Source organism: Trichosurus vulpecula, chromosome 1 (assembly GCF_011100635.1).
Source record: "Trichosurus vulpecula isolate mTriVul1 chromosome 1, mTriVul1.pri, whole genome shotgun sequence".
NCBI classification, from domain to species: Eukaryota; Metazoa; Chordata; class Mammalia; order Diprotodontia; family Phalangeridae; genus Trichosurus; species Trichosurus vulpecula.
Genome location: NC_050573.1, coordinates 305539742 through 305565871, shown reverse-complemented (window position 1 = coordinate 305565871; position 26130 = coordinate 305539742). Strand labels below are relative to the sequence as shown.

Genomic DNA, 26130 nt, shown 5'->3' with positions numbered 1-26130 from the left:
CATCATTTCAGAGGCTTTTATGTTTTTTTTGCAGGTTCTCTTTCAGGCTAACTGATTAAGCATAGAGACAACTACTGACTGTGATCAAACACCAGCAGTTAAAAATGGACACAAACTGATTCCTGGATTTCTTGAGGGAAAATTTTCCTTTATGGGAGATTTTTCACATTAGGATATGGCTCTATTTTGTGAGCACTTTTTGAAGCACCACTTATTGTTAAAAAGAAAATCTCCTACATATAACTTGGACAGAAAATTCATAGGTCACAGCACTTGAATTCTATTACCTGTGTTGAAAATCAATCTTTCACAAGAGTCAGAGAACTGCTAAAATTACAAGCTATATTTGAGGCCAACACCAGCTGTAGACCTCTGAACTTCATGTCCCAAATCACACTTGTCTTCTTTTTTCCTAAACTGGCCCCTTTCCCATGAACCCTCTCTTTTTTTGAGGGAACCATCATTCTCCAAGTCATTTAGGTGCAGAACCTTGGAATTATCTTTGACTTTTGCCTTTCTCTTCTTTGACCCAAATAACTCGCTAAATTCTGTTGAATTTCTCTCCACAATGTCTCATACCTATTATTTTCTCCCCAATCACATTACCATCACTCTAGGTGAGGTCCTTATCATCTCTCATCTGGTTATGGCTTCCTAATTAGTTTCTTTATCTCTAGGCTCCCTCCTCTCCAATCCACCCTTCACAAACTATCAAGTTAATCTCCCTACTAAAGAGTGCTGATCAAGTAATTTTCCTGGCTAAAAAGAACAAAACAGAACAAAACTCATCAGTGGCTCCTCACTGCCTTCAGGATAATTACAAGTTGCTTAGATTGGTCTTTTAAGGCCCCTTACAATATGTCTGCAATCTACCTTTCAAAGCTTTGTCTGTCAGTAATTACCTATATACACTCTTCAATGCAACAAAACTACATTGTTAGCCATGCCACAATCCTCATCTGCTACATAAAGAATAAATAAAACACCTACTAACCTCACAGGGTTGTTGAGAGCTTTTATAAATTTGTGTGTTTGTGTGTGTGTGTGTGTGTGTGTGTGTATGTGTGTGTGTGTGTGTAGTGATTTATAAATGTGAGGCAGCATGACTTAGAAGACAGACTTGGCTCCCAAGTCAGGAAACCTGAGTTCACGCCCTTCCTTTGACATCTTGGATGTGGGATCCTGGCCAAGTTATCATCTCTCAGTGGTCTAGGCAACTTTCTAAGAGTACAAGTTGCAGAACCAACGCAGGTCTGTATCGGTAGTAGTTTCCTCATTAGAAGTCTCAATACCAATTAAGTCAGAGGTGTAGTTTAATTAAAGAAAAAAAAGATTCTTAATTTTCTCAGTCACAAAGAGACTAAAGAAATGTGACAGAGTCCAGAATAGAACTCCATTCCCTGGAAATACATTTTAGACACATGGATTTATAAATGTTAGCATGTGGCTGATGCCCTCATGTGTGCTGGGAAATGACTAATTTTTCAATTCCCATATACAGTAGTGCCAGGCATGTGCTGAAGCCAGCTTAAGAGAGCTAATTATTAAATTTCCAGTGTGAGCATTTATAACTCAGAAATCAGTAAATGCTACATCTCAGGGCTTGATTTATTGCTTTGTTGATTATCTAGGTTTAGAAAGTGATGAAAAATGTTAATAATGCAGATTTAATTTAAAGTGTGTCATAGATATATTTTTAAAAGAGAACTGGCTGTTAAGCATTTACCAGCACACTGCTGGTTGCCCTATTAAGCTTTCATTTTTCACACATTGTCTCATTTGTTCCTCACAACAACCCTGCAAGCTAGGTAGTGCAAGTACAATTATAGTCATATTGCAAATGAGGGAACTGAAGTTAATGGAGGATGGGTGGTGAAGGTGAGAAATGTCAGAGCTGGGTCTCTGAACCTGGTCTTCAGAGTACAAATCCAGAGTTCTTTCAATTACACCATGCCATATTTACTCACGATAATGCTGGTCTGTCTCACAGTGAGAGGCCTCTCTTTAGCTTCTAACAGACTAACTTCTTTTCTAGGCTACTTGCATTCGATATTTCCTGAGATATCTTTCTCAAATCATTTCTTAACCAATAGAATAATTCCTCTTTAGGAGTGTGTCTCAGGGAACTTTCATTGAATTTTGCCACTGTCTACTTTGGCAGGTGCAAAACAAGCTCATGACCAGTGGTTCCATCTTGGTGTCATCTCAGAGACCATTTTCATGTTCACAATTGCGACTCTTGTTATAGTGAAAAAAATGAGTCAGCATGTCTTGAGCTAAGGACTTCAGTTGGACCATGCTGAAATGTCCCTGAATAACTTTATATAAAGGAGAATTTAAGCACAAGGAAATTTAGGTAATAAGACAGAAATAGCTGACCAGGGGAACTCTGGCACACTGGCATAGCTCCCTAAGAGGCCACAAAAATTTTTCTCTGATAGTCTTAACAGACAGAAAGCAGGATGGATAGGTATTTGGCCAGAGTGGATAAAGTGTGGTCTTCCCTACCACTACTATGATTCTATGATTAAGTTATACTACACTTCACATTGGCAGGAAGTGCCCACAACTCTGTCTCCTATTCCATTAATTTCAGAAAATTATTCTCTTACAATAGATGACACTTTCAAACTCAATTATTCTCTTGCAGGAAATTCACTCATCTCAGTTCCAAGTCTGTGTAATAAAAGGAAGTAAATTCAAGATGAGCTAGCAAGTGGCTGGCTCAGCTGTCTCTTTCAATCTGTTTATCTTGTGGTTTGTTAATGGCTGTTAAATCCTATGCAGAAATTGTATCTGCCAAGATTTTAGAGTGGGAGAAGTATATAATCATTCACTGAGTTATCCTCTAAGAACTTATCCTTCAGTGAATGCTCCTTCATTCACTGGATGATTGAAAGTGGTAATTTACGTTTTCCTTCCCTTTGAAGACAAAAATATTAGATCTAAAATAATTTCGATTAAAGATCTTTGTTGAATTGAGTCTTCAGAATTAGGTTAACCAAATGCAAGTGTGGTTCTTATGAAAGAATTAAAAGAATCAAAGCTCTAGAGACAGTAGGGACTTCAGAGATCATCTAGTCTACCTTTCCTTAATCCCCATTTTACAGAGAAGTAAACAGATGCCTAGGGAAGTTAAATGAATTGTCCAGGATCACACAAATAGTAAGTAACAGAAGTGGGTTCAATCCAGGTCCTCAATTCTATAGCCAGTGGGTTTTCTCTGTCCCACTCCAGTCCAAATAGCATAATTATTCCTGGGGAAAGTCCTAAGCAAAAATGTGAAACAGACTTTTTTTTAAAAAAAAGTCTATCCAGCCTCTACATTCTTTACTCTCACCTCAACTCCACCCCCCCACTCTTCTATCTCCTCTGGAAAATTCTTTATATGCTCCCTCAGATACTTAGGGCTCTCTAGCTCTCTTTTCATTCCCTTGTCAATATCTGATGTCAAGAAAGTATTTGAAGCTCCTTCCAACAAATGAACGCGTAGCTGATAATAGCTTAAATCATTATCTAGTTAAGGGGATTCTAGTTTGACTTGTCCAGAAAGCTTTAAGGTAAAGGAATCTCTGCGGAAGTTTCCTGTATCAGTGACAGGTAAAGAGGTATTTTGCAAGGAATGGGTCTTCCGTAGTACCACTGACATCATATCTATATCTATTAAAAGCTAATTCACTTATTCTCTTTAAAGATGAAAATGACAGGCACCATGCTGTAGTAAATAGAAGGTTGGCCTTCCAGTCAGGAAGACTGAGTTCAAAGTTCTGCTCCTGAAAAATAGAAGCTGTGTGACCACGGGCAAGTCATGCAACCATTCAGCACTCCTGGCCATTTTGTAAGAATGTCACAAACACTTTGAGGTCAATCAAATCACAGTTTGCTCTTCAACACCGATGATGTAACAGAATTTTGTCATCGTTATGGCATCACATAGCATAATAGACACCAGTCAGTACTAGTTAACTTTTCTTTGTTCTTGTTGTATCTTTTTTAAAAGCATATATTGATCTTAGGCATAAATAGATGACCAATGGTGCCAACTGCATTCCAATGTCCTTGACATTTTCCTGTACAAAATATCTCATACCTTCCAGTACCAGCTTAGTACATATATCACAGTATTTCTCATGAAATACTTTCTTTTTTCAATCCCCTAAACAATAATACAACGATGTTTGCTATACTTGGCCAAGATGCTAGCTAGACTATGCAATAGTGATTGGGAAAAAATGTCATGGTTCTTATCTGCTGGCTGGATATAATTCTGGAATGATGTCAATTTCTGGTAATAGAAGTGACAATACATGTGTTTTGGCACTAGTTACCATTTGTCAATCTGCTAATCATGTCCCAGCAAGCCACAAACCATTACATAAATTCAAAAAAGGGAGAGCAGAACGAATGCTTGAATTTACCATATACCACATTTTCATAATCCATTTCTTTCACCTCCTAGAATTATCATCATGCTTTAGAAAAGCCAAGAAATTAGAAGACACAATTCTATTTTCTCCCTGGTGTCTACATTTCACTATCTATAACAGTTATCAAGCAGTGAAGCTCCAAATGCTATTTCACACACGATTATCTATAGATTGTAGGTCATCTACAATCTTTCCTCTTTCCAGCTCTAGCTATTAGTTTGTGGTGTCACACACAATAAAGTGCATCCTCATAAACCAACTGTATGTCTAAGTCTGTTCCAACATAAATTTTGCTGGGCTGATATGTTCTCATTGCTAAGAATCATAACTAAATCACCTCCCTCCTGTTGTTATTTTTTCCCCCTCATCCTGGTTGTATGCTTGGAATACTAAGGCTTCTTCTAAGCTTGTAATTCTGTTGCTATTTGCAGGCCACTTAAACTGTGCCCTTGCAATGCACTATCAGCAACTCGGGCTGAATTACAGCTTTGTATACAATTAGGAATGGCTATTGTTATGCAGGATACGTTGTCTAATTACAGGTTCACAAATCTGTAGTCGGAAGCATCACACTCCCCATGCATCCTTGATTACTCATTTTACTGAGCCACTTAAGGGCTCATAAATTTTGACTTTTCTATTTCTCAAGATGAGATACTTCAGATAGTCTTCTACTCTTCCCTCTACTTGAACCTCCTGCCCCGCTGTTTGTTACGATGGACAGTTGATGTTTCTCCAAGCAAGTTAGAAGAGATGCCTTTTAAAACTGTAGTCAGCTATGGTATCAAAGGTGATGCAAATGATTTTTAATATAATATATTTGATAATGTAAGGACCTGGAGGTTGTAGCTCCTGAAGAGGGGCAGTGTCTTTGCAAAGCACCTATAGCAAAGTGTATTGGGGTGGGTGCTTTGGGATGATGGTGACTTTTATCATCATCATCATCATCATCATCATCATCCATTTCCTCCTTCTCCTTCTCATTATTGTTCTAGAAGAAGTCAACACCTGGTACCTCATAGACATCAGAAGTAAGAAATAAACTAGTCCATGAAGAACACATCTGTCTTTTTCTATCACGTTCATCAAAGTCAACAGATAACACTAGAGAGCTTCTGCAGAGGCACAGATTGCTTCTGGTAGTGAAGTGGAAGATATGTGAGCAGATACTGTGACACATGAACAGTTGCTTTAATGAAAGTTAAAGAGAAAACTATGTAGCATCATACTTTTTTTTGCAACATAAAGGATTTAGCTAAAAATAACCTACTTTTTTTTCTAGAGGCAATGGAGAGAGAGAGAATAACCTAAGAAGGCTCAGATCATGTTGGCAACTTCCACTGAGCTTGAATGCAGATTTTCCAAAGGCTACTCTTTAGGGTACGACCTATGTCCAGACTCTCAAAGGGGTTCAGCAACGCCAGCAGTAGTTATATGAACTAGATAATAAGGGGAAATAGGCCTGTCACGGTGGTGGAGGAAAATGACTCCGGGGATTCCAAATCAAATTGATTCCACTTGCTTCTTTCATCTCTCTCAACACTGTGTGTACGATTTGGTAAGCACAGAACTATTTCACCTCGGTATAAGGGAAAAAGCATTGGCTCTGGATAAAGAGAACCTGGTTTTAAATCCTGACTCTCTCATCCTTACTGCCTGTGTGACTTTGGGCAAGTCACTTAAGCTTTATCTCTGGTCCAAAATTTCCTGATCTGAGGTCTCACCCAGATCTAGATCTATGATCCTATGAACTCTTAAGTGCCAGTGTATCTCAAATACAACAGCAATGATTATATCGTTACATCTTCTAATTGCATATAATAGTTGCATAAAACCTTCACATGGGGGGTAAATCATGTTTTTTTTTTTGGCAGAGGGTGGAGTGGGGACAAGGACCATATCTGCTTCTCTGGGTAGCCTCCCTCATACCCTGGGTTCAAATACTGGCTCTGAGCCATATCACTGAGTCCATTTCCTCATCTGTAAAATGGAGACAATTATTCCAGCACTTATCTAATTCACAGGACTATTACGAGGATCAAGTGAGGTGGCGTGTATGAAATGCACTGTAATTATAAGAATGCAGTTACTATTAGAATCCGTTCTCCATGATTGGATATGTGAGGTAAGGGACATTGAGGAGTCCAGTATAATGCCAAGTTATTAAAATAAAATACTGAAAAGATGGCGGTGTCTTAGAAATAGGGAAGACTAGAAATGGGGTGGGCTTAGGAAAAGGATGAGGAGTTAAATTTTATACATGGCAAGTTTAAGATGCCTCTGTGAAATACAGTTTGAAATGTCTAATAGGTAACTGGTGACTTGGGACTGAAGCTCAGGGAAGATACTTTATACATACACACACACACACACACACACATATATATATATATACATATATACATACATACATGCATAATACATGCATATATGATCAGCATAGAAAGATAAGTTAAACCTATAACTTAATGTTACTGATAAAGAGTAATGGAGGGAAAAGAGAAGAAAACCCTGGATAGAACCTTGGGGAACAACCAGGAATAGGTGGCATGATATGAAGGAAGAGACAGCAAAGAAAACTGAGGAGCAGTCAGATAGGTAGAAGGCAAACCAGGAACAAATACTGCCACAAAAATGCAGAGAGGAGAGAGTATCCAGGAGAGAGTGGTCAACATCAGTAGTATGCTGGGAAATTTTTAACAATTGGCTCTCTTACAAAAAAATAGGATGACACAGTTTTGAAATTATTAACATTCTCTGCACCACTTTCTTAAGTCTAAACAACAAAACAACAGAACAACCACTAATTTGTAGCCTTTGCCAATTTTCTGAGGTGTAAATGTTCACACTGACAATTTAACAATCAGCTCTCATGGCCATTCAAGCTGGCACACCAACTCTGGAACACTTGTTAAATACATCAGATATAGAGAATGATTAGGTTTTGGGGGGAAAGCATCATGTTTTGTAATTTAAGAGATGACTGATAACTTTGGAGAGGGTAATTTTAGTTGAATGATGAAGTCAGAAGTCAGAATGCAAAAGACTACAAGGAGGATTGCCTATCAGAAACTGTACGGAGCTTTCAACACTCCTAAAATGTTCCCCTTCACCGCATCTCCCTTCCAGCCCAACCTCCCAATCTATTTTCCTCAAGTCAACAAGTACTTTATAAATCATGGAACTCCACAATCTTCAAACATTCAAAAATTTAAGTAACTCCAAACAACACTGAAGAGTGATGATAAAGATATTAAAAATCTAATCCCTATTGAGTAGTAAGCTTTATCTCAGAGAAGCAAGAGGTAGCTCCAGTAATTCCAAATATTATTTGAAACTTAAGAAGCCTCCCTGTTATAACTGAATATATTCGGCCCTATTGATAAAGAAGGCATACATAATTCAACACAGTTAAGACAACTGCCTTTTCTTTGATATTCTTTTCCTTTGATGATATTCTGAATCAATTTTCCCCCTAAAAGCTGCAAATTGTCTTAATTGATACCCTTTATTCTTTCTTTAATACATAAGAAATGAAACAAAACAAAACCTCTGGGTGAAACTTACTTTTGGGAGAGAAGCCTGAAGTCTCAATTTTAGCTTTGGGTCTCTCCTATGACATTGCAGTAAAGGCTTATTCTTGATCATAGTCCTTTGTGCTATAGAATTTCTTTTTTAACAGAGTTACAATGCTGACTTGGTGCAAGCAAAAGATAAGAGGCATTATTAAAGAAATATATTATTAGAAAAGAGGGTGGGATAGCCATACTTCTAGAGTCAGGAATAACAGATGGATAATTAGAATAGTGCATTGGTATCCACTAAATATTATAAGACCTAGAGGAAGATCTCCAAGCTTGTGGATAGATTCTATATAGAGGGTTTATAGGAAGACATAAATAACAATAGCAAGGATGAAAAGGCATGGATAAATTGTAATATGCAATGGTAGATAGGATACCTATGCCAATGAGCTTACAGACTCTTCAAAATTAAATATCACCAATATTTCTAGCAGATTATATAATTTCTACCTTCTTCCTAAACACAGAATTTTTTTTCCAGTTGGAATACCCAGTTAGACTCAAGCCTAAATAACTATGAGATGATACAGCAGCATGGAGTTAGTAAGTACTGAGTTCAAATCCTGCCTCAGATGCTTATTTGTGTGTTTGACCCTGGATACTGTCTGTCTCAGGCTCCTCAGCTGTAAAATGGGGATAATAATAGTACCTACCTTCCATAATAGTTGTGAGAATAAAACAAAATATTTGTAAAGAGCTTGGCACATAGTAAGTGCTTAATAAATGCTCGTTCCCCTAACATTCATTTTACTTTTGTACAGTGTTGAACTGGTAAGAAAAAAAAAACTTTCAATAAACTTTTATATGACTTGGAAACTTCTATCAACTCATAATTTGTGTAATGTATTTTCAAATTTTAATTGAGCATAAAAACCACTTTTAAGTAAGACAATGGTATTTATTTAATAAAGAATTTTTATCTGCTAGAAAACTAGCTTGTTTTGGTGCTATGACACATATTGCTCCCAATGGTCTTTGGCAAGACTTATAAACCCCATTACAGTAAAGGAGAAATTATTGATTTTGAAACCATCATTGTGGCCCAGTCGTATCTGTTTACTTCTTTTTAAAATAGCTTATTAATTAATAAAATAAAAAAAATATTGACTGCCTCAGGCCCTGGGAAGGAAGGAAATAAATATTTATTAATTCCCTACAACATGCCAGGCACTGTGCTAAGCACTTTATAAATGTTATCTCCTTTGATAGGTAGGTGCTATTATTATATTCGAGAAAAATGAGGCAGATAGAGATTAAGTGATTTGTCCATGATCACACAGCAAGGAAGTGTCCGAAGCCACATCTGAACTCAGGTCTTCCTGACTCCAGGCTCAGTATTTTATCCACTACCCAGGGGAGGTGTAAAGAGAAGTGAGGTGTAATCCTTTGACCCAAAGAAGCTTCCTCCACTTCAGTAGGATGACCAGATGTGTACAAAAAGAACCATAACACAGGTGAGAACATGGCAAATAGATAAGATTTTCAGAGATGAATGGGAGTATTCTTCTTCTTTTCTGCACTCACGCCTATGTGCGGGCTTTTAGATTTCTATACTCCATTGTCTCTTCATTTGAGATTTTTACTCTTATGACTCAAGTTGTCATTAATCACTAGCATTTATATAGTGTAGTAAGGTTTGTGAAGGGCTTTAGAAGGATTATCTAATTTTATTCTTTCAGTCTCGCTGATAGGTATTCTCATTTTACAGATGAGGAAACCGAAGTTGAGAGACATGAAGTGCCTTGAGCAGCATCATACAGCTAGTGAGTGTATGAGGGAGGGCTGAATCCTGGTCTTCTTGACTCTACATCCAGGGCTCTACCCATCCTTTCACTTAGCTGACTCAACACCATTGCTTCAGTGACCTTTGGATACAGAGCATGATACGGGTTCCTCTACACGAGGTAAAAAGTGGCACAATGTCTATAAGAACGGTACATGTAGGTCTATCAGCAAGGATTGTGTGGAAGAGGAAAAACATTTCTAATGTAAACTGAAGAAGGGAAAAGGTGATCAAGGATAACATTACTTTTACGATTTAGCAAACACCTTCAATTTTCAAGTTGAAGTATAATTTAGAAACTTTTAAAAACAGAACAATTCAATCAATTCTCCACATAGTTTCTGGAGACAGATCTGACCATGCTTCTTTTTGGTTTAATAAACTTCAGTGGCTCCCTATCACCTTTAGAAGTAAATACAACTCTGGTTTGGCATTTAAAGTCCTTTGCAACTTGCCTTTCTAGTCTGATTACAAGCTGTGCCCCTTCACACACCCCATGCAGGACTCATCAGACTGATTTTCCTGTCCCTCAAGCAAGACACTCCATATCTTATCTCGCACGGGTTGTCCTTCAAACTTGGAATGTACTCTCTCCCCATTTAAAGCTCAGCTTAAGTATCATCATCTACATGAGGGTTTTCTTAATTCTCTAAGTGGCTAAGGACAGCTTTTACCTCCAAGTTCCCATCACCATGCTTTCATTTTTGTATCTATTTTTCAGATGTACATATAATTTCCCTGACTGAATGTAAGCTCTTGGAGGGCAGGAACTGTTTCAGGTTTGTCTTTCTATCTCCAGTCTAGTACAATGCTTGGCATATCATAGGCTCTTAAAAAGTACTTGTTGATTCATTAAATTTTGTACCACTGAGTGCAATGGCTTAATTCACTGCCTTTCCTATTCTTTCCCCAGAGGTCTTGAAAGAGTTTCCATGTGTGAAACAAGAGAGACATCATACCTTCTGTAATTTGTATAAAAGATTTCCACAAAGAAGAAAATGCCAGATTCCAACAGAGATGTTGTGGAAGAGATTTCTTTTTGGCTTTGGGGTAGACTGGATGATTTCTGAGGTCTAGCTCAGTGATTCTGTTATTTCTGGGGGCACCTCAAAGCCACTTCTGACTGCATTGGCAGAGTGAGAAAGGAATGGGAAATGAACTCTCAGTGAGCACTACAGGAAGGGGCACTCATCCTTGAAAGCTATATACTCTAGAAATAAAGGCTAGGAACAACCCAGAGCAACTCTTCAGAATGATGGATGGCACTCATGCCAGAGAGCTTAAATCTCCTCTCCCCACCCCCAACTCTCTACAAAGAGGAATCCTAAAATAAAGCTAGGGAGCATAGTGGAAAAAAACACACAGCCCTGTTTCTAAAGAAGCTAAAAGGAAATAAGAGGAAAAACAAAACATTCTCATCACTAACAAGGACAACAAAGTTAAAGGAGCTTCTGAGGTAGAGAGTAAAGTGTTTTTCAGATGATAAAATCCACAAAGCATTTTCATCAAAGGGAGGGAGCACTTACAAGGAAAACATAAAGATGTGAGGCCAATCCAAACAATACTCTTCCCAAGGTTCAGACACTGAGGAACAGTAGTTAGTGTCTGAATCTCAAACTCTGTTAAATATTTTATTTTCTATGAGGAGCAGATAATGGTGTTAGATAATGCACACTCTTACATGTAAATCTGCTAAGAGTGAGAATTTTGGTTTGGAAAGCAATACTGTGTATCTTTACCTATGGAAGGAAGTCACTAATTAGTGGTATTAGTCTACGGTTGACAATCTTAAAAGAAGAAACTTCAGGGCAGGCCCTAACTATTTGCTTTCCTTGGCTGATCAACATATGCCTCTCTATCTCACACTTATCAATCTCAAGAGGTCTGCTTACATCTGGGTTTAATTCTCATGTCTCTACACGTGACTCTCAATGTATCTACCTTAGTCTTTCCTGAACGACCAATCTGAAACTCAATGTCCAAATCTGATCACACTGTCCTTCTCCCCAAGGCTGTCTGCTTCTGAATGTCCCTATTTCTATAGAAGACACCACCATACCTCTCATCACGTAAGTTTGTAACCTTCTAATAGATATTGAATTACTTGTAACTCCAAGATATCTTTTGCACCCACTCCTTTCTCTCTTCTCACATAGTTGCCACCTTAATTATGGTCCTCATTACCTCTTGTTTTGACTGTTCCCACTTCCAGACTCTCCTCTCTCTAATCAATCCATTTTCTACATAGCTGACAAAGTGATTTTCTAAAGTACAGCTCTAATCTTGACTCCTTGTCAATGAACTTCAGTGGCTCTCTATTGCTTCTAAGACCAAATACCAGCTCCTTCATTTAGCATTAAAACCCTTTACCACCTGATCCCAACCTACCTTTCCAGCCTTACTATAATTATTCCCTTTCCACCACTCTACTGTCCAGACAAAGGGGCATTCTTGATTTTCTTCACATATGATTCTCCTCATCCTGTCCCCATGCCTTTAACTTTGGTTGTTCCTGTTGAATGCAACTATGAACTGACCTTGCCTGATCCCAAAGGGGCAAATTGCCTGAAGGCAAACGAAACCAATTAAAAGGAGAACTCACTAAAAAAAAGAAAGAATCCCCCATTCTGACCAGATGTCACCACTTCCCAGCCTTGCCCAGTCTTTTCTGTGAACTTTTGATGTAAAACAACTTGCACGGCAGCTTTCTGTGGCTGCTTCTCAAGGACACACTCTCTCTCTCTCAGTGTAATTAACTCTGCCCTTCTCTAGCCATCTTGGGCACTCTAGTACTCTGGTGCTGTGTGGTGGCCCTGGATTGCAATCCCCTTGCCTCCATTAAAGAGCCTAGCTTTTGTTACTCTGGTAGTATTTTTTATTTCAGGCTGACATTCCCTATAACTCCCTACACATTGCAATCCCACCTCACCTCTGCCTCTTATAATCTTCTGTCTCCTTTGAAACTCTGCCTGAGTGTGGCCTTCTATATGACAGCTTTCCTGGTCTTTCCAGTTCTTCCTTTTCTTTTAAAAAAATTTACCTTGTACTAATTTTATATATTTATTTTGCATATGTATGTTTGACCTGATGGAATGTAAGTGCTTTTAAGGCAAGAACTGCTTCATATTTGGTTTGGTATCCCTAGAGTCTAGAACAATGTTTGGCATGTGGTAAGTGCTTAATAAATACTGTATCACTCATTCATTCACTCATTTTTATCTTAACATTCTCTACCATGCCCATTTCTACTTCAGGAATAACAAGATCATAATCATATTTGAATCTCTGTTGTCCAGAAAATCATTAACATTACCACCTGTGGATATTATATTGTTTTATCTAATTTTTTTGTTGATGTTATAACTTTTTCTTCTCACGTAACATTTATTGCTATCATCAGCATCTCTGGAAAAGGGAAATAGAAGAGAAAGCCTTTAAAAAACTGAATCACTTCTGCTATGATCAGGGAAATAACATATAGCCCACTATAAACTCAGAGAGAGAAGACAACCCTCTTTCATCTGGTTTGTTGTAACAATAAATTGGTGATACTAAATTTGAATAATCAAAAATTGATAGTATTGTTGGATATAAATTATTTGAGACAACTTGTGATATTGATGTCTTTTAAAGCAGTAATATGATATTTGATCATCAGTTAAGTGGACAATTTATGAGCACATGTTCAGGGTTTATCTGAGGAAAGGCAGGAATCAGATGTGATTATGGAGTTTTATCTGGGTAAATTTTTTTAGTTATTCATTCAACCTGGTAGCACAACCCTTCTACCTATTTTTTTCTCTGCCTATTTAGTATTAATTTGCTTCCTGCTTTTTTAATGGCTTATAGTTACAGAGAACTTTTACAGATGTCATTTAAGCCTTTCCCCGAATTTAGGGAGGTAAGGCAGAGCAAGTATTGGCTCCCTTCTTTGATAGAGGAGGAAACTGAGGTACAGAAATGTTAAGTAACTTCCCCATAGTCATATATCTAGCATTATAGAACTAGAACCCAAACCCTAGTCTTCTTACTCTAAGTAATGCATACCTAAAAGTACTTTCCTCCAGGAGAAAAATAAACATAATTTTTAAAGTAACACTAATGAAAATTATGTTCAAAATCCCATCATTTTTGAAGAAAGACTAATTATATACAATAAAATCAAATATCAAGATTAAAGGTTAGTACATTCATAACTCTTCTCTTTCCACTGATATTCTGAACTCTTGGAGTACATAGGCTCTGTCCTTTCTACAGTTTGTAAGTACTCACGGCCCCCAGAACAATTTCTGCTTTCCCTTCCTTCCACGGTCCACACCCCAAAAACAAACAAAGCTTTTTGTTAATAGCATCTCATATTAATTACTACCTCATCCTTAGGACTTGACAGCTTGGAATTCTGGTCCCCATATCCAATCTATCACTCAGTTCTGTTGCTTTTTTTGGATTGCTTTTTAAAAATTCAATTCTAGTTTTTTTGGGGGGAGAGTGGAGCAGTGGATAAATTTTGCCATGATCTTATTTTAATACATTTAAATAATGATTTATTAATGTAGTAAGTGAAAAGGAATTGCAAAGGAAGCTTTCTTAGCTAGGTGATTAAGTACAGTACTTAGATTGCTCAAAAAGTATATTGTATGACTATCCCTAAGTTTTCAGTGCCAAAGCTATCTAGTACTGTGGTTGCTTATTGACAGCTTCGCTAAAGTTCTTAAAAATTCACTACTGCAAAAGCTATACCTAACAATCTTCCAAGGTGGTTTAAAAGAAAAATATTACTTAATTTGCATGACAAAAGCAGATATGTAGATACACTGATATGATAACATGATTACAATTTACCAAAAGACATGTAAGATCAATTCTTATATATTCAAATTATTAAAAATTAATATTTTGGCCAAGCCATATTTATAGACATAAGTCGACAATGCAAAATAGTTGCATAACTAATAATGCTAGACAGCCATGATATAGTAGGTTCAAGTTAACCCTACCTTCCAAAAATAACAAAAAAATAAAACCCATAAAAATACTTAGCCGGTATAAACCTGTACTATTTGCCTAAATTTTGGCACTTAGTATAATCATTGCTCTAATATTTAAAACCACATCTAAAGGATAAGGCATAGCCATCTACTAATTGGCATATTCGGTTATTTCTCATTTAGTGAAAATGTCCTTATTTTATTTAAGTTGTAAAACAAATTTCAACTATGATTGCTATGTAAAAGAAAAGACTGAAGGTATCTGCTTTGCAATTAACTTTACAGCTCTCAACCACCACTACCCCCCGCCTCCACACCCAACATGCTACATGAAGAAAGTTACTAACTGAACTACAGATATTAAATACTGAAAAAGTTAATAGTTTACTATAATTATTTTATTTAACAATCTAGGAAGTTCGTAGCCATCGGCAATTTCAGTGCAATTTCAGGCACAATTGGGAATTCAGGAATCTCTGTAGAGCTATTAGTATAGCAAACCTCGTAGGTAAAATACATGCATACTTTTGATAGCACATGTGATAGAATTTCTCTAAAATTAACCTCATTGGTTTCATTTTCAGCAAACTGACCCAAGCCACTTAACATGGGTTTTATTGTTCCTGATGTTAAAGTATGCTCCCTTTTTACAATAAATTCATGACCATCAGAAGATGTCAATTTCATATACACAGCATCTGGGCCCTCACACCCGCTGTATGTTTTCTCTTCCCCATCCATTATCTCCTTATGAATTGTATTTTGTTTCCACAGGAATTTTAACAAAACACCTTCTTGTCAGTTCTGTAGTGGCAGCAACTTGGTCCCTACTCACCGCCACAGTCCCTGCTCCCGGGCCGTTCCCCACTTCCCCTCCTGTGGGCCTCAGCTGCTGCCGCCCTCTCATTCTGTTGCTTTTAAACTTATAATTTCTCTGTGTCCTGGAAATTCTTTTCCATTCCAAATACTACTTACCATCTTAACTCAGTATTTCCTCATCTCGTGCCTGATTACGACAAACATTTACAAACTAGTAGCCTCCACGCTTCTAATATCTTATCTATATCCTTCTTTAATCTATACTGGACATTGCTGCCAGGTTCATGTTCCCAAGACAGAATTTTAACCCTGTCAGGCACTCATTGACTTTTGGATCATGTCCAACTCCTTGACCTTACTCTGTTCTTACAAGGCCTCTCCCATGAAAGATACCATGTAATGTCATGGAAATAAGAGTATATTGGAGCCAGAGGGTCTGTGTTTGAATCCCAGATCTGCCACTAACTAGTATCATTTTGGGAAAATCAATTATCTTTCCTGGGACACAATTTCTAGGTTAGACTAGAGTCTAGTCACTAGACCATAAAGTTATCTTCCAGCTTCAAATTCTGTGCCTTTCCAAGCTTATTTCCCACTGCTTCCTAAAGTGAACCATTTATTTCAGCTACATCAATCTTCTCATTGTGCATGGTGCACTCATTTCTACTTTCCTACTTTTACTCAGACTAATCTTTTCAACATGGTACAATGGAAAGATTAGTGTATTTGGAGTCAGAGACTTCAAGTTACAGTCCCAGCTCTGCTGTTCACTTACTACTTATATGACCTTGGAAAAGTCAGTTAACCTTCTGGACTTCCCTTGGGTTAAATAATCTCTAAGGTACCTATAAAGCTGCCTTAAATTTATGATCCTATGATCCATCTGGGATGCCATCCCCCACTTGTCAGCTTTTCAAACAGAACTCATTCTTTTATTTTTTTGGAAGAATTCATTCTTTAAGGCCTACTTATTACATGAAGACTTCTAGTTTCTGTTCCACACAATTTGGCACTTCCTTCCTTACTATATTGTTCTCTTATTCTGTCACTATAACAAAACTAAACATCTTTCCCATGCCCTCCCTCCCCCATAGCACTTAGCACTGTTCAGGGCACAAAGCTAGGGGTGGAGGAAGAGGGGAATGGTAGAAACACATTGACTTGATTTGATTTACATAGTGGGCTCTTGACATGTTCATTTGTAATGACAGTGGTGATACTGAGAAATGTGATTTAAAATCAGTTTTTATGGAAACATAAAAAAGACTCTGAGTCAAAGGAAAAATCAAATATTTTAGGTAATGATTTACTACAAACCTCAACTGAAAGATTTATGAATTGGGAATGAATAGCATGTATCTCAAAAATGACTTTTAAAAATGATTTCAAAGGCAATGTGGTGTTCTGAGAAGAGGCAATGTCATGTTCTGAAGTCAAGGGGTTTAAATCTGGCATCTAACAATATAGTCTCTTGATGATAGGCAAGTCACTTAATTTCTCTGCTATGTAATTTCTTTATTAAATGGGGTTAATAATATTAACTATAATATTCATCTCATAAAATTTTTGTGAGGAAAAATGATATTTCCTATCTAAAGTGCTTTGTAAACCTTAAAGAGCATGTGTATGTGTGCTATTATTGTATGTGCACATCAGAATCATTAGGACTGTGTGCTCTGTAATCATTGAATATGCAATATCACCAAATCCTTTACCACCCCTTCATATGCATAAAGAGCAGCTGAGCCCATAAGATCCGTATCCCAAAAAGCTCAGTAGAAGAGTGAAAATAGGTCATCCTTTAATATCCCAGAAAACTGCCCCCAGCAGAGCTATTTTAGCGGGCATTGTATCAGCACTTTTGTGAAAAACTCTCTATTTCAAAGGTCTCTCAGTCAGGTCACTTCCATTCGCTCGGGGCTGAAGCTGTGAGCAAAGCCTTTCTCTTTTTTTGACTCTCCTTTTTCTCTGTCATACATCTCCAGCTCCCCAGAACTCTTGAACTGTTTTAGCTAGCGATGCAAAATCTAGCAAAAGAATCCCAGTAAAGGAACATTTCAAATATTTCCTAAGAATACCTTGTCCTAGTCCTGCACCTTTAAAAAATATTGAGTGATGAAATCGATACTACACAAATTCTGTAGGAAATAAATCTTTTTAACCCTTTCATAAAATGTTCTCTCGATTTGAAAATGTTCTCAGCACATCTCTTTTTGTTTATCAAGGGATGTATACTTTGTAGGACCAAGTAGAAAACGGAGAGTCCTTCTGATTCTCTTGGGGATAGTGATGGCAATATTTGACATGTACATTATGCTTAAAGGTCTATAAAACTCTATACATAACTTCATGTGATCCTATGAGGTATTTCTATGAAACAATCACTAAAGTTATTCTTTTTTTTTCTATTTTACAGATAAGAAAACTGAGGCCAATTGAGACCTGAAGTGCCTTGCTCAGAGTTACATGCTGAATTTAGGGAGTGACGGATTTTGAACTCAGGTCTCCTAACCCTAAATCCAATGTTCTTACCAATTTGCTATACTTGCTCTTTTGCTCAGTGCTAGCAAGGAACCAATTATTTGGATCCTATCTCTGTGACTACTAATAAACATAATTTTCTATGCCACTTTGTCAAGTTCATAACAAAGTTCTTAAAATGTGGGGCTAAAAGTCCCTAGAAGGAAGATTGTTGTGGAAATTGCGGGGAGAAGGTATCTGTAAGACAGATTGACTACAAACAGCTAAATAACATAACTGGGATTCAGTGCAGTGGCCACCCTTCCCCCACCCCAAGTTGTCTTTAGATCAGAGATTCTTAATTTGGGTTCTTTGGATAGAATTCAGGGGACCTATGAATTTGTTTTTTTTTAAATTGATAACTATTTCAATATAATTGAGTTTCTTTGTAACCTCATGTATTTTGCATTTTAAAACATTTTTCCCCTGGGAAGGAGGCCACTGGCTTTATCAAAGATGAAAGTGGCAAACCAAAAAAAAATGCTAAGGACTGGCATTGTATGGTAAATTCTAAATTGGCTGAGCCAGCTAAGCTATTTTCAATTTTTTGATGAAATCGGTGAGAGGAAAATTTACCTTTCCCCCCTTCTTAAAGCTACCAAGGACTTCTTTTTGTAGAATCCTGACCCTTTTTTCTTAGCTTTGCAGTTGAAATGGAAGACATATTTTGTTCAAAGGGCAACAGCAACACATAAGTTGTTCATCCTTCATTTGCCTTCATTTTTGAAGAGGACCAATGGCATCACAAAGGGATGTCTTGATTTGTGTGAGAACTGGATTTAAGTGAGGACGAGTTGAATAAAATTATCAGCCTAACTCTGTTCCAGAGTCATTAAAGTCCTGTTGTGAGACAAAAGTCAAGATGACTGGCTGAATGCCGATGGCCCAAGAAGCAGCGGATGACTCTGTGTTTCAACAGTTCGGCTAGCAGCTGCTGTGGCTGTGTAAAACCAACAACAACCAGCTCACAGAACACTGCAAGCCCAAGTTCTTTTGATCTGCTTTACTAAGGAGAGCAATGTTAAGGGGTTAACAATCTTACTTTAATCCAGAATACAAATATCATTCACTTAGTTCAGGGGAAAAGGCCAGCACCCTGAGCTTCAGAGCAAATACAAACAAATTACAAACATCGACAGACAGACCTTGTCTGATTCAAATCTCAATGCATAGTTACCAGAGTTTAACAAAGTCCAAACATCTGGGTTTACAAGCTGGAGGGCTCTTAACTACAGCTGCCCAGAGTCTCCGCATCAGCCCCCCAAGAGTGAGAGCCCTAAGCAAACAGCTCTGTCTTTCCTTTTTTATGCACTCTTTAGCCATCATCAAACATCATCTGAGCGACCAGAACTTAAGCTCTTACCATTGGCTCTGGTCTTAGCAACTTCCCCTAGGACCCTGAGGGCTTCATGCCCACATAGGCTTAGCACCTAATAGATATGGTTTTGGGCCTGGAATTTAGCACCCAGTAAGACTCAATCAAAGACACTTCATTAATCATTTTAAAACAGTGAGAAAGTCCCACCTTAATTGATATTACACTCTGGCATCTTCGATGTCTGACTAAACTCCAAGTGCTCCACAGTGCCTGCTTCTGCCACCTTCATGGCTCTCGGAACAAACTGTTCTCGGCCCGTTTTGCTGGGTAAAATATTCACACGCATGGGGTAGACATCCCCTTAACTCACCAACAGGTTTGAAGCCTGTTGGTTACCCTCAACCTGATTTAGCTGTCTGCTGAGACAATTTACGGGGGTGTGGCTACTGCACATGCTATAGCCTCATGGAGCCACAGGTGAGATTTGAGAGACAGGAGGACACCAAAGGTGAAGGAGCAGCCCTGAAAAGGGCTCAGCAAGCCCTTACACCAGAGGTGCTAGTCTTCCCTGACCACCCCTTACTCCCCAGTAACACACATAAAAAAGGAATTTTTAAGCACCTGGATAAAAGAACTGAAAACTTAAAATGGCCCTACGCAAACATGACTTAAAGGGTAATGAAAATCAGTGGAGAGAATCACCAAGTCTCTGAGTTAGAAGGACCCCAGAGGTCAGAGAGTCTAATCAGGAATTCCCTCTATATCAAATCCAGCCTCAGACACTTGACACACTTACTAGCTGTGTGACCTTGGACAAGTCACTTAACCCAATTGCCCTGTCTTGCCCCCTCCAAAAAAAAAGAAACAAAGGAATTTCCTGAAAAGTTGTCATCGAGTCTTTACTTGAAGGCCTCCAGTAATGATAATTTCTGCTGCTCATTGTTTAATGTAAGGAGTTTAATGTCCTTTCTTTTCCTCTTGGGAAGCCCAATAAGGGGTTATTTCAGTTCACCTGTCAGGACTCCCATTTCCCTTATAGTCACCACATACGAGTGACCTATATAGTCAGTGATACACATAGGTGATGTATAATCATTATAGTACTCACTAAGACACCAAGAGACCTGATGAAGAGATCTAGTAAGTGGGGATGCTAGAAGCATAACCTTCTGTGGTTTCCATGACCTGGGCCTTCTGAGATTATCTCTGGAGTCCTTGAAATGATTCTAGGGAACTCTATGAAGCCTATAAAGACCAAGAATTTTCCTGTAGTGATAACCACAATTTTCAGGGTGACTCAACTCTAAACACTGTTGCAGTGGTGTCACCTCACACCTGAGGCACACACAAGGAAAGAACATGGTAGGATGAAGGGAGTAAAAGTCATTGGTTTTCCCTCCTCCTTCAGTTTTGTTTATTTCATTTCTGACCATTACCTAAAAGTGAGTAAGGCAGTTTTTGTTGTTATTTAGTTATGGCAAATAAATAGAGCTCTATGCTCTGAAGCTTTAACTGTTTACATTCACAATAACAAAGGCGACTCTGCTATTGTAGTATTCTGAGGTAATCTTTCAATAGCCCATAGAATCTGTGCTGTCTCCACTGGTACAGACTGCAATCTCACCCTCTTATAATAATTATTGATGTTTTCCCATAATTCCACCACAGGTGGCCATTCGATAATTTGCTCATACAAGTTTATCATTTGTACCATCCATCTATTAGGACCATTAGACTGTGAACTCCTTGGAAGCAGAGATTGCCTTTTCCCTTTCTTTGTATCACCAGCATTTAGCACAATGGCTGTTTTCTTACAGCTCTTTTTGCCACCTAGACCAGAGATCATGTCCTGAAAAATATGACTATTTAAGCTCTGGATCTCCCACTTGGGGTTCCCCCTGTCTTGAATGGTGAAGGCCTCATGGCTCTCTATCTATCTAAGCTAGCACCAAAATACTTCACTTTACTACTTAGCCATCTTGCAGCTACCTTCCCGTACCAGCACATCCTTCACCCTTTGTTTTCCCATTCTGGTACCCTGATTATATTAGAAACACTGTTACTTCCCTGTTATTCCGTTCACCAGCCCTGTGATTTTCCTTACTGAAATATCCCTCCCTGTCTACCATTGTCTATGTGTGTTGTCACTTTCTATAATTTAAGGTACTTGAGAACAGGGCTTATACTTGCATTTGTATTTATAACCCAAGCCCTAGCATGGTGTTTAGTGACATTAAAAATGTTAGCATACAGTAAGTACTTAATAAGTGTGTTTTTTCCATTCATTCATCATCCCTTACTGTCAATACATGATGTCAAGGTCACCTCTTTTCCTAGTCACATATGTCTTTATTTATGTCTCAGACTACTTCTTATGTGAAATCATCATTAGTAATTTGCTGTGGCTTTCTCACATTCACCATGTGTCTTTCCATTGTCTTTTTGCAACTGACTTCTACTCTTCAAAGATCATGGTGCTACAAAATTTTCAGATATGTTGCACCAAGAAGAGAATATCGTAGAGCTGAATCTGTTGTATTTTGGTTGTCATCATGACATAACCATCAATGTCAAGCAAGCATGATGGAACTGAGCATAAACACGGTTATTAAAGTGCTCACTTCTAGGTCAACTAATTCTTTAAGACATTTATACAGTCATCTGCTAAGAGGCACTACAGAAGCTTATGAGAATACATCTTTCGTCATTAGATTTACATCAAATATTTTTAAAAATCAATCAATAAGCATTTATTAAGCACTTACTATGTGCCAGGCTCTGGAAATATAAATACTATGACTGAAATAATTCCCATTTACAAGGATCTTATATTCTCATAAGGAAGACAAATATACATATATTCAGAATAAATACAAAGTAGTTCAATATTATATAAGAGAGAAAGAGGGGAGGGAGAAAAAGGGAGAGAGAGAGAGAGAGAGAGAGAGAGAGAGAGAGAGAGAGAGACAGAGAGAGAGACAGAGAGACAGAGAGAGAGATACAGAGAGACACAGAGAGAGAGAGTGAGAGAGAGAGAGAGAGAGAGAGAGAGAGAGAGAGAGAGAGAGACAGAGAGAGAGAGACAGAGAGAGAGAGAGAAGCAAAATAGCAAGAGAGAGAAGAAGGAATCAGGTAGGGGAAATTTCATATAGAAGATGGTGCTTAAATTGTGTTTTGGAAAAAAAGAGGGACTCCATGAGTTGGAGGTGAGGAGAGAATGCATTCCAGGTATGGAAGACAGTTAGTATAAAGGTATGAAGACTGAAGGCGGGAAATTAAGTACGTGTGAGAGAAAGAAGACCAATTTGGCTGGATTGAAGAGGGCAAAAAAGGGGAATAATGTACAATAAGCCTAGAAAGATAGTAAAGAACTTTGAAAGCTCGATGGACAAGTTAATATTTTATTCTGGAAGTAATATGAAGCTATAGGAGTTTACTGAGCAAAGAAATGGCATGATCACATTTACACTGGAGAAATACTTTTGCAGTAGCATCGATAATGGACTGAGATAATTGAGGCAGGGAGAAAAATTAGGAGGATGCTGCGATAATCTAAGCAGGAGATTATGGCATTATGGATTATGTATTATTGGCTATTATTTTTCAAAAGGGTGAGACAGCTAAGTTTTATGATTTTTGTTATTGTTAAAATGTGCTTTCATTAAAAAATTTAATACCTTACCTACAAGGTATGTTTTCTCCACTCACATGGCCACCATTCAAATTTAGGCCCTCACCATCTCTCATCAAGACTATTCCAATCGTGGCCTGATGGGAATCCCAGCTTGCAATATGTCCTCTGTCCAGCTGGCACACAGTAACCAAAATCCTCTTCCTAAAGCATGCCTGACCACGTTACTCACTTGCTGAAGAAATTTCAGTTGCTCTCCACTGTCTCTAAAGACAGAGGATCTTAACCAGAGGTTCATAAACTTTAAAGAAAAATCATATTTCAACATAATTGTTTTTTTGTAATCCTAACTATTTCATTTTATACTCTAAAAAATTCTGTTCTAAGAAGAGGTCTATAGGCTTCATTATACTGTCAAAAAGGTGTATGATAAAAAAGGTCTAGAACCCCTGTTCTAGGATAACCTACAAATTCCTTAGCTTGTCACTTACAACCATTCACAAGCTGGCTGTAGCCCGCCTTTCCAGGCTCATTACACATCACTCCTCTTCACCCATTATAACTTCTAGCCAAACTAATCTACCTACTGTTCCCTGATCAAGTAGATTTGCCTCAATGGCATTGCACACTGTCTGCAGAGGACTCCTTCCTCATCATGACTTTATAGAATCCCCAGCTTCTTTTCAAGGATCAACTCATGTGGTATCTCTTATGGAAAGTCTTTCTTCTTCCCCTTAGTTTTCAGTGCTATCTTTTTCTTCAAATTATCATTTCATATATGCTATTGCATATATATATACATATATATGTGCTCTCTCTATATATACATGCTATAAACACACGCATCATTATGCATCATATATATACATACACACATAAGAAACATGTCAACTGTGTATACATTTATCTGCTCTCATTTTGTATTCCTGCATTAGAATATAAGATCACTGGACTCTATTTTGGTTTTGTCTTTGTGCCCCTACTGCCCAACACAATGTCTTGCTCATAGTGCTTTTTTTGCATTGGATTGGGGAAAAGGAAAGGGAGGGTAGGGGGAGGCACAAGGGATTGATAGATGACCATATTTGATGATGTGACATACCTTCTTTATGACAAATGTGTAGACAGCTATTCAGGGAATCTTGACCCAATTATAGCAAAAATGAGAAATGTAGAAAATGCAGTGTTTATTCTTTCAAATGCCACTGCTTGTAAAGCAGCAGACTATTCTCTTCTGTATGTATTCTCATGCCTCTTACTTGCCAACACAGCCAAATACTAACTTAATGGAGACAAATCTAAAAAGCAAAAATCATTGAAAGTAGTGTGCCCTTTCTCTACGCTACCAGCAATAGGCCCCATTGTAACTAGGCTTGTACATATTGTAGTAATTCTGATGCCCTGTCAACCTGATTAAAATGAATTTTGACTTTTCTTTTTAAGCAGCACTCTGTCATGACATTCCCTAAGTATTTAAAAATGCACTTTAAAATGTGTGAAGACATTGCTTCTTGTTACTCAAGCTACATTCTCATAAAAAGATCAAATCAATGGAAGATAGAGAACCAGAGAAATGAAAACTAGCATTCTTTCTTAAAGTCAGGGATGACATTTTGATGAAAAAAAGAAAGACAAAGATGTTGTCAGTTGCCTTTTAATACTTTAAAATTCATTTTATCAAACTTTCTCCATTATATGCAGCCATGCGTGAACATTTGGGAAATGAGTCTCCTTTCAGAGTCATTTGAATTTATCTCTTTTAAAAATATTGCCTTTTATATTTGATGAAAGTTATCAAAGGTAAAATTTGCCTTTTGTCAGATCAATGTGGCTCTGAATTTTGCTGTGAACAATTACAGGGGAATAGATTTAGATTACGGTACTATGAAACCATACTTCTATGAGAGATCAGTTGTAAAAATTGGGGATAATTGTTTGTGATCAGATATACCTTAATTAAGTCTAAGAATACCAGAATTTACACAATCACTGAATCATAAGAGAATTTTAGAGTGAGAAAGGACATTAGAGGTCATCTTGTCCAACTCTTACTTGCGGCATATAACTTTTCTATAATATCCACAACAAGCCATCATCTTATTTTAAAATACATTATCTTTCTGAATAAAGCAACTAATATTGTTTCATTAATTACAATACAAATACTTCATCCTCCAACTTTTGATATTCATAGAATTCTATCCAGATGGGATCTAAGGGATTTTTCTTGTCCAGTCCATTTTACAGATGGAGAAGTTGAGGCTTAGAAAATTTATATGACATCTTCCAGGTCACATGACTAGCTATTGGCAAACCTGGGACTAGAATTTGGGTTTTTCCTTTCTCATTTCAAAATTATCTGTTATACAACAGTGGAACAGAATCTATTTTGAAATAAATAATTGTGCTTTGGCTTTTTATTCACTAAAAATCAGGAAAAAGGGGCTATGTTTTTTTTTTAAAAAGATTACTTTTCTGAGATTATCAGTTTAGATTGACTTCTGACTACCCTGGATCTTATTCTTTTTTGTTGCCATTGGTTAGTATTCTGTACCATTTCTATTACTCCAATTCCTATGAGTGGATTATAAAATGGGGATAATTAAAAAAATGAATGCTGACAATCATCATAATCATCACATAAAAATAAACAAATTAGGTCATTGCTACATTTTCCATCATGGTTAGTTTTAAATTTACCTGTAAAGAGCTGAAAGGGGCCTCTTGTTTCCAGGTTTGGGTCTATAGGGTTTGGGTTCTCCAGCCATGTTGATATCTGAAAGCAAAGATTTCACAATAATTAAGTGACTCTATTGGCATTTAACAAAATATGAACATAAGAGAACATTACAGTTAAGGAATATAATTTTTGTGCCTGCATCATCTGTATTCATAAACTGTCCAGCTCCTTGAGAAAATTAGTAAGAGGGATAATCTTTTGGTTTACATGATCTTTGCCAAGAGTTTGTTGCACTATTCTGAAGGTTGTATAGAGATAATGGCAGAGGAAGATGTATCAGCAATTCTATATCATTATATTCATGAAATATTTAGTTAAAT

The 26130-nt window shown here is 37.5% G+C and overlaps 2 protein-coding genes across 2 annotated transcripts in view; both read right to left on the bottom strand.

Annotated features, from left to right (window-relative positions):
• The window catches only part of RALYL (RALY RNA binding protein like), a 179348-nt gene extending 153507 nt beyond the window's left edge, over positions 1–25841 (bottom strand). Inside the window, exon 1 of the mRNA XM_036742106.1 lies at positions 25771–25841. Within this exon, the coding sequence (XP_036598001.1) occupies positions 25771–25838 (68 nt within the window). The 5' untranslated portion in view covers positions 25839–25841. The remainder of the gene's footprint in view (positions 1–25770) is intronic.
• Positions 15185–15523, bottom strand: LOC118834660 (elongin-C-like). Its single transcript, XM_036742105.1, has one exon. It carries the CDS (start codon positions 15521–15523, stop codon positions 15185–15187), a length of 339 nt encoding a protein of 112 aa, XP_036598000.1.
• Positions 25842–26130: the final 289 nt, after the last annotated feature.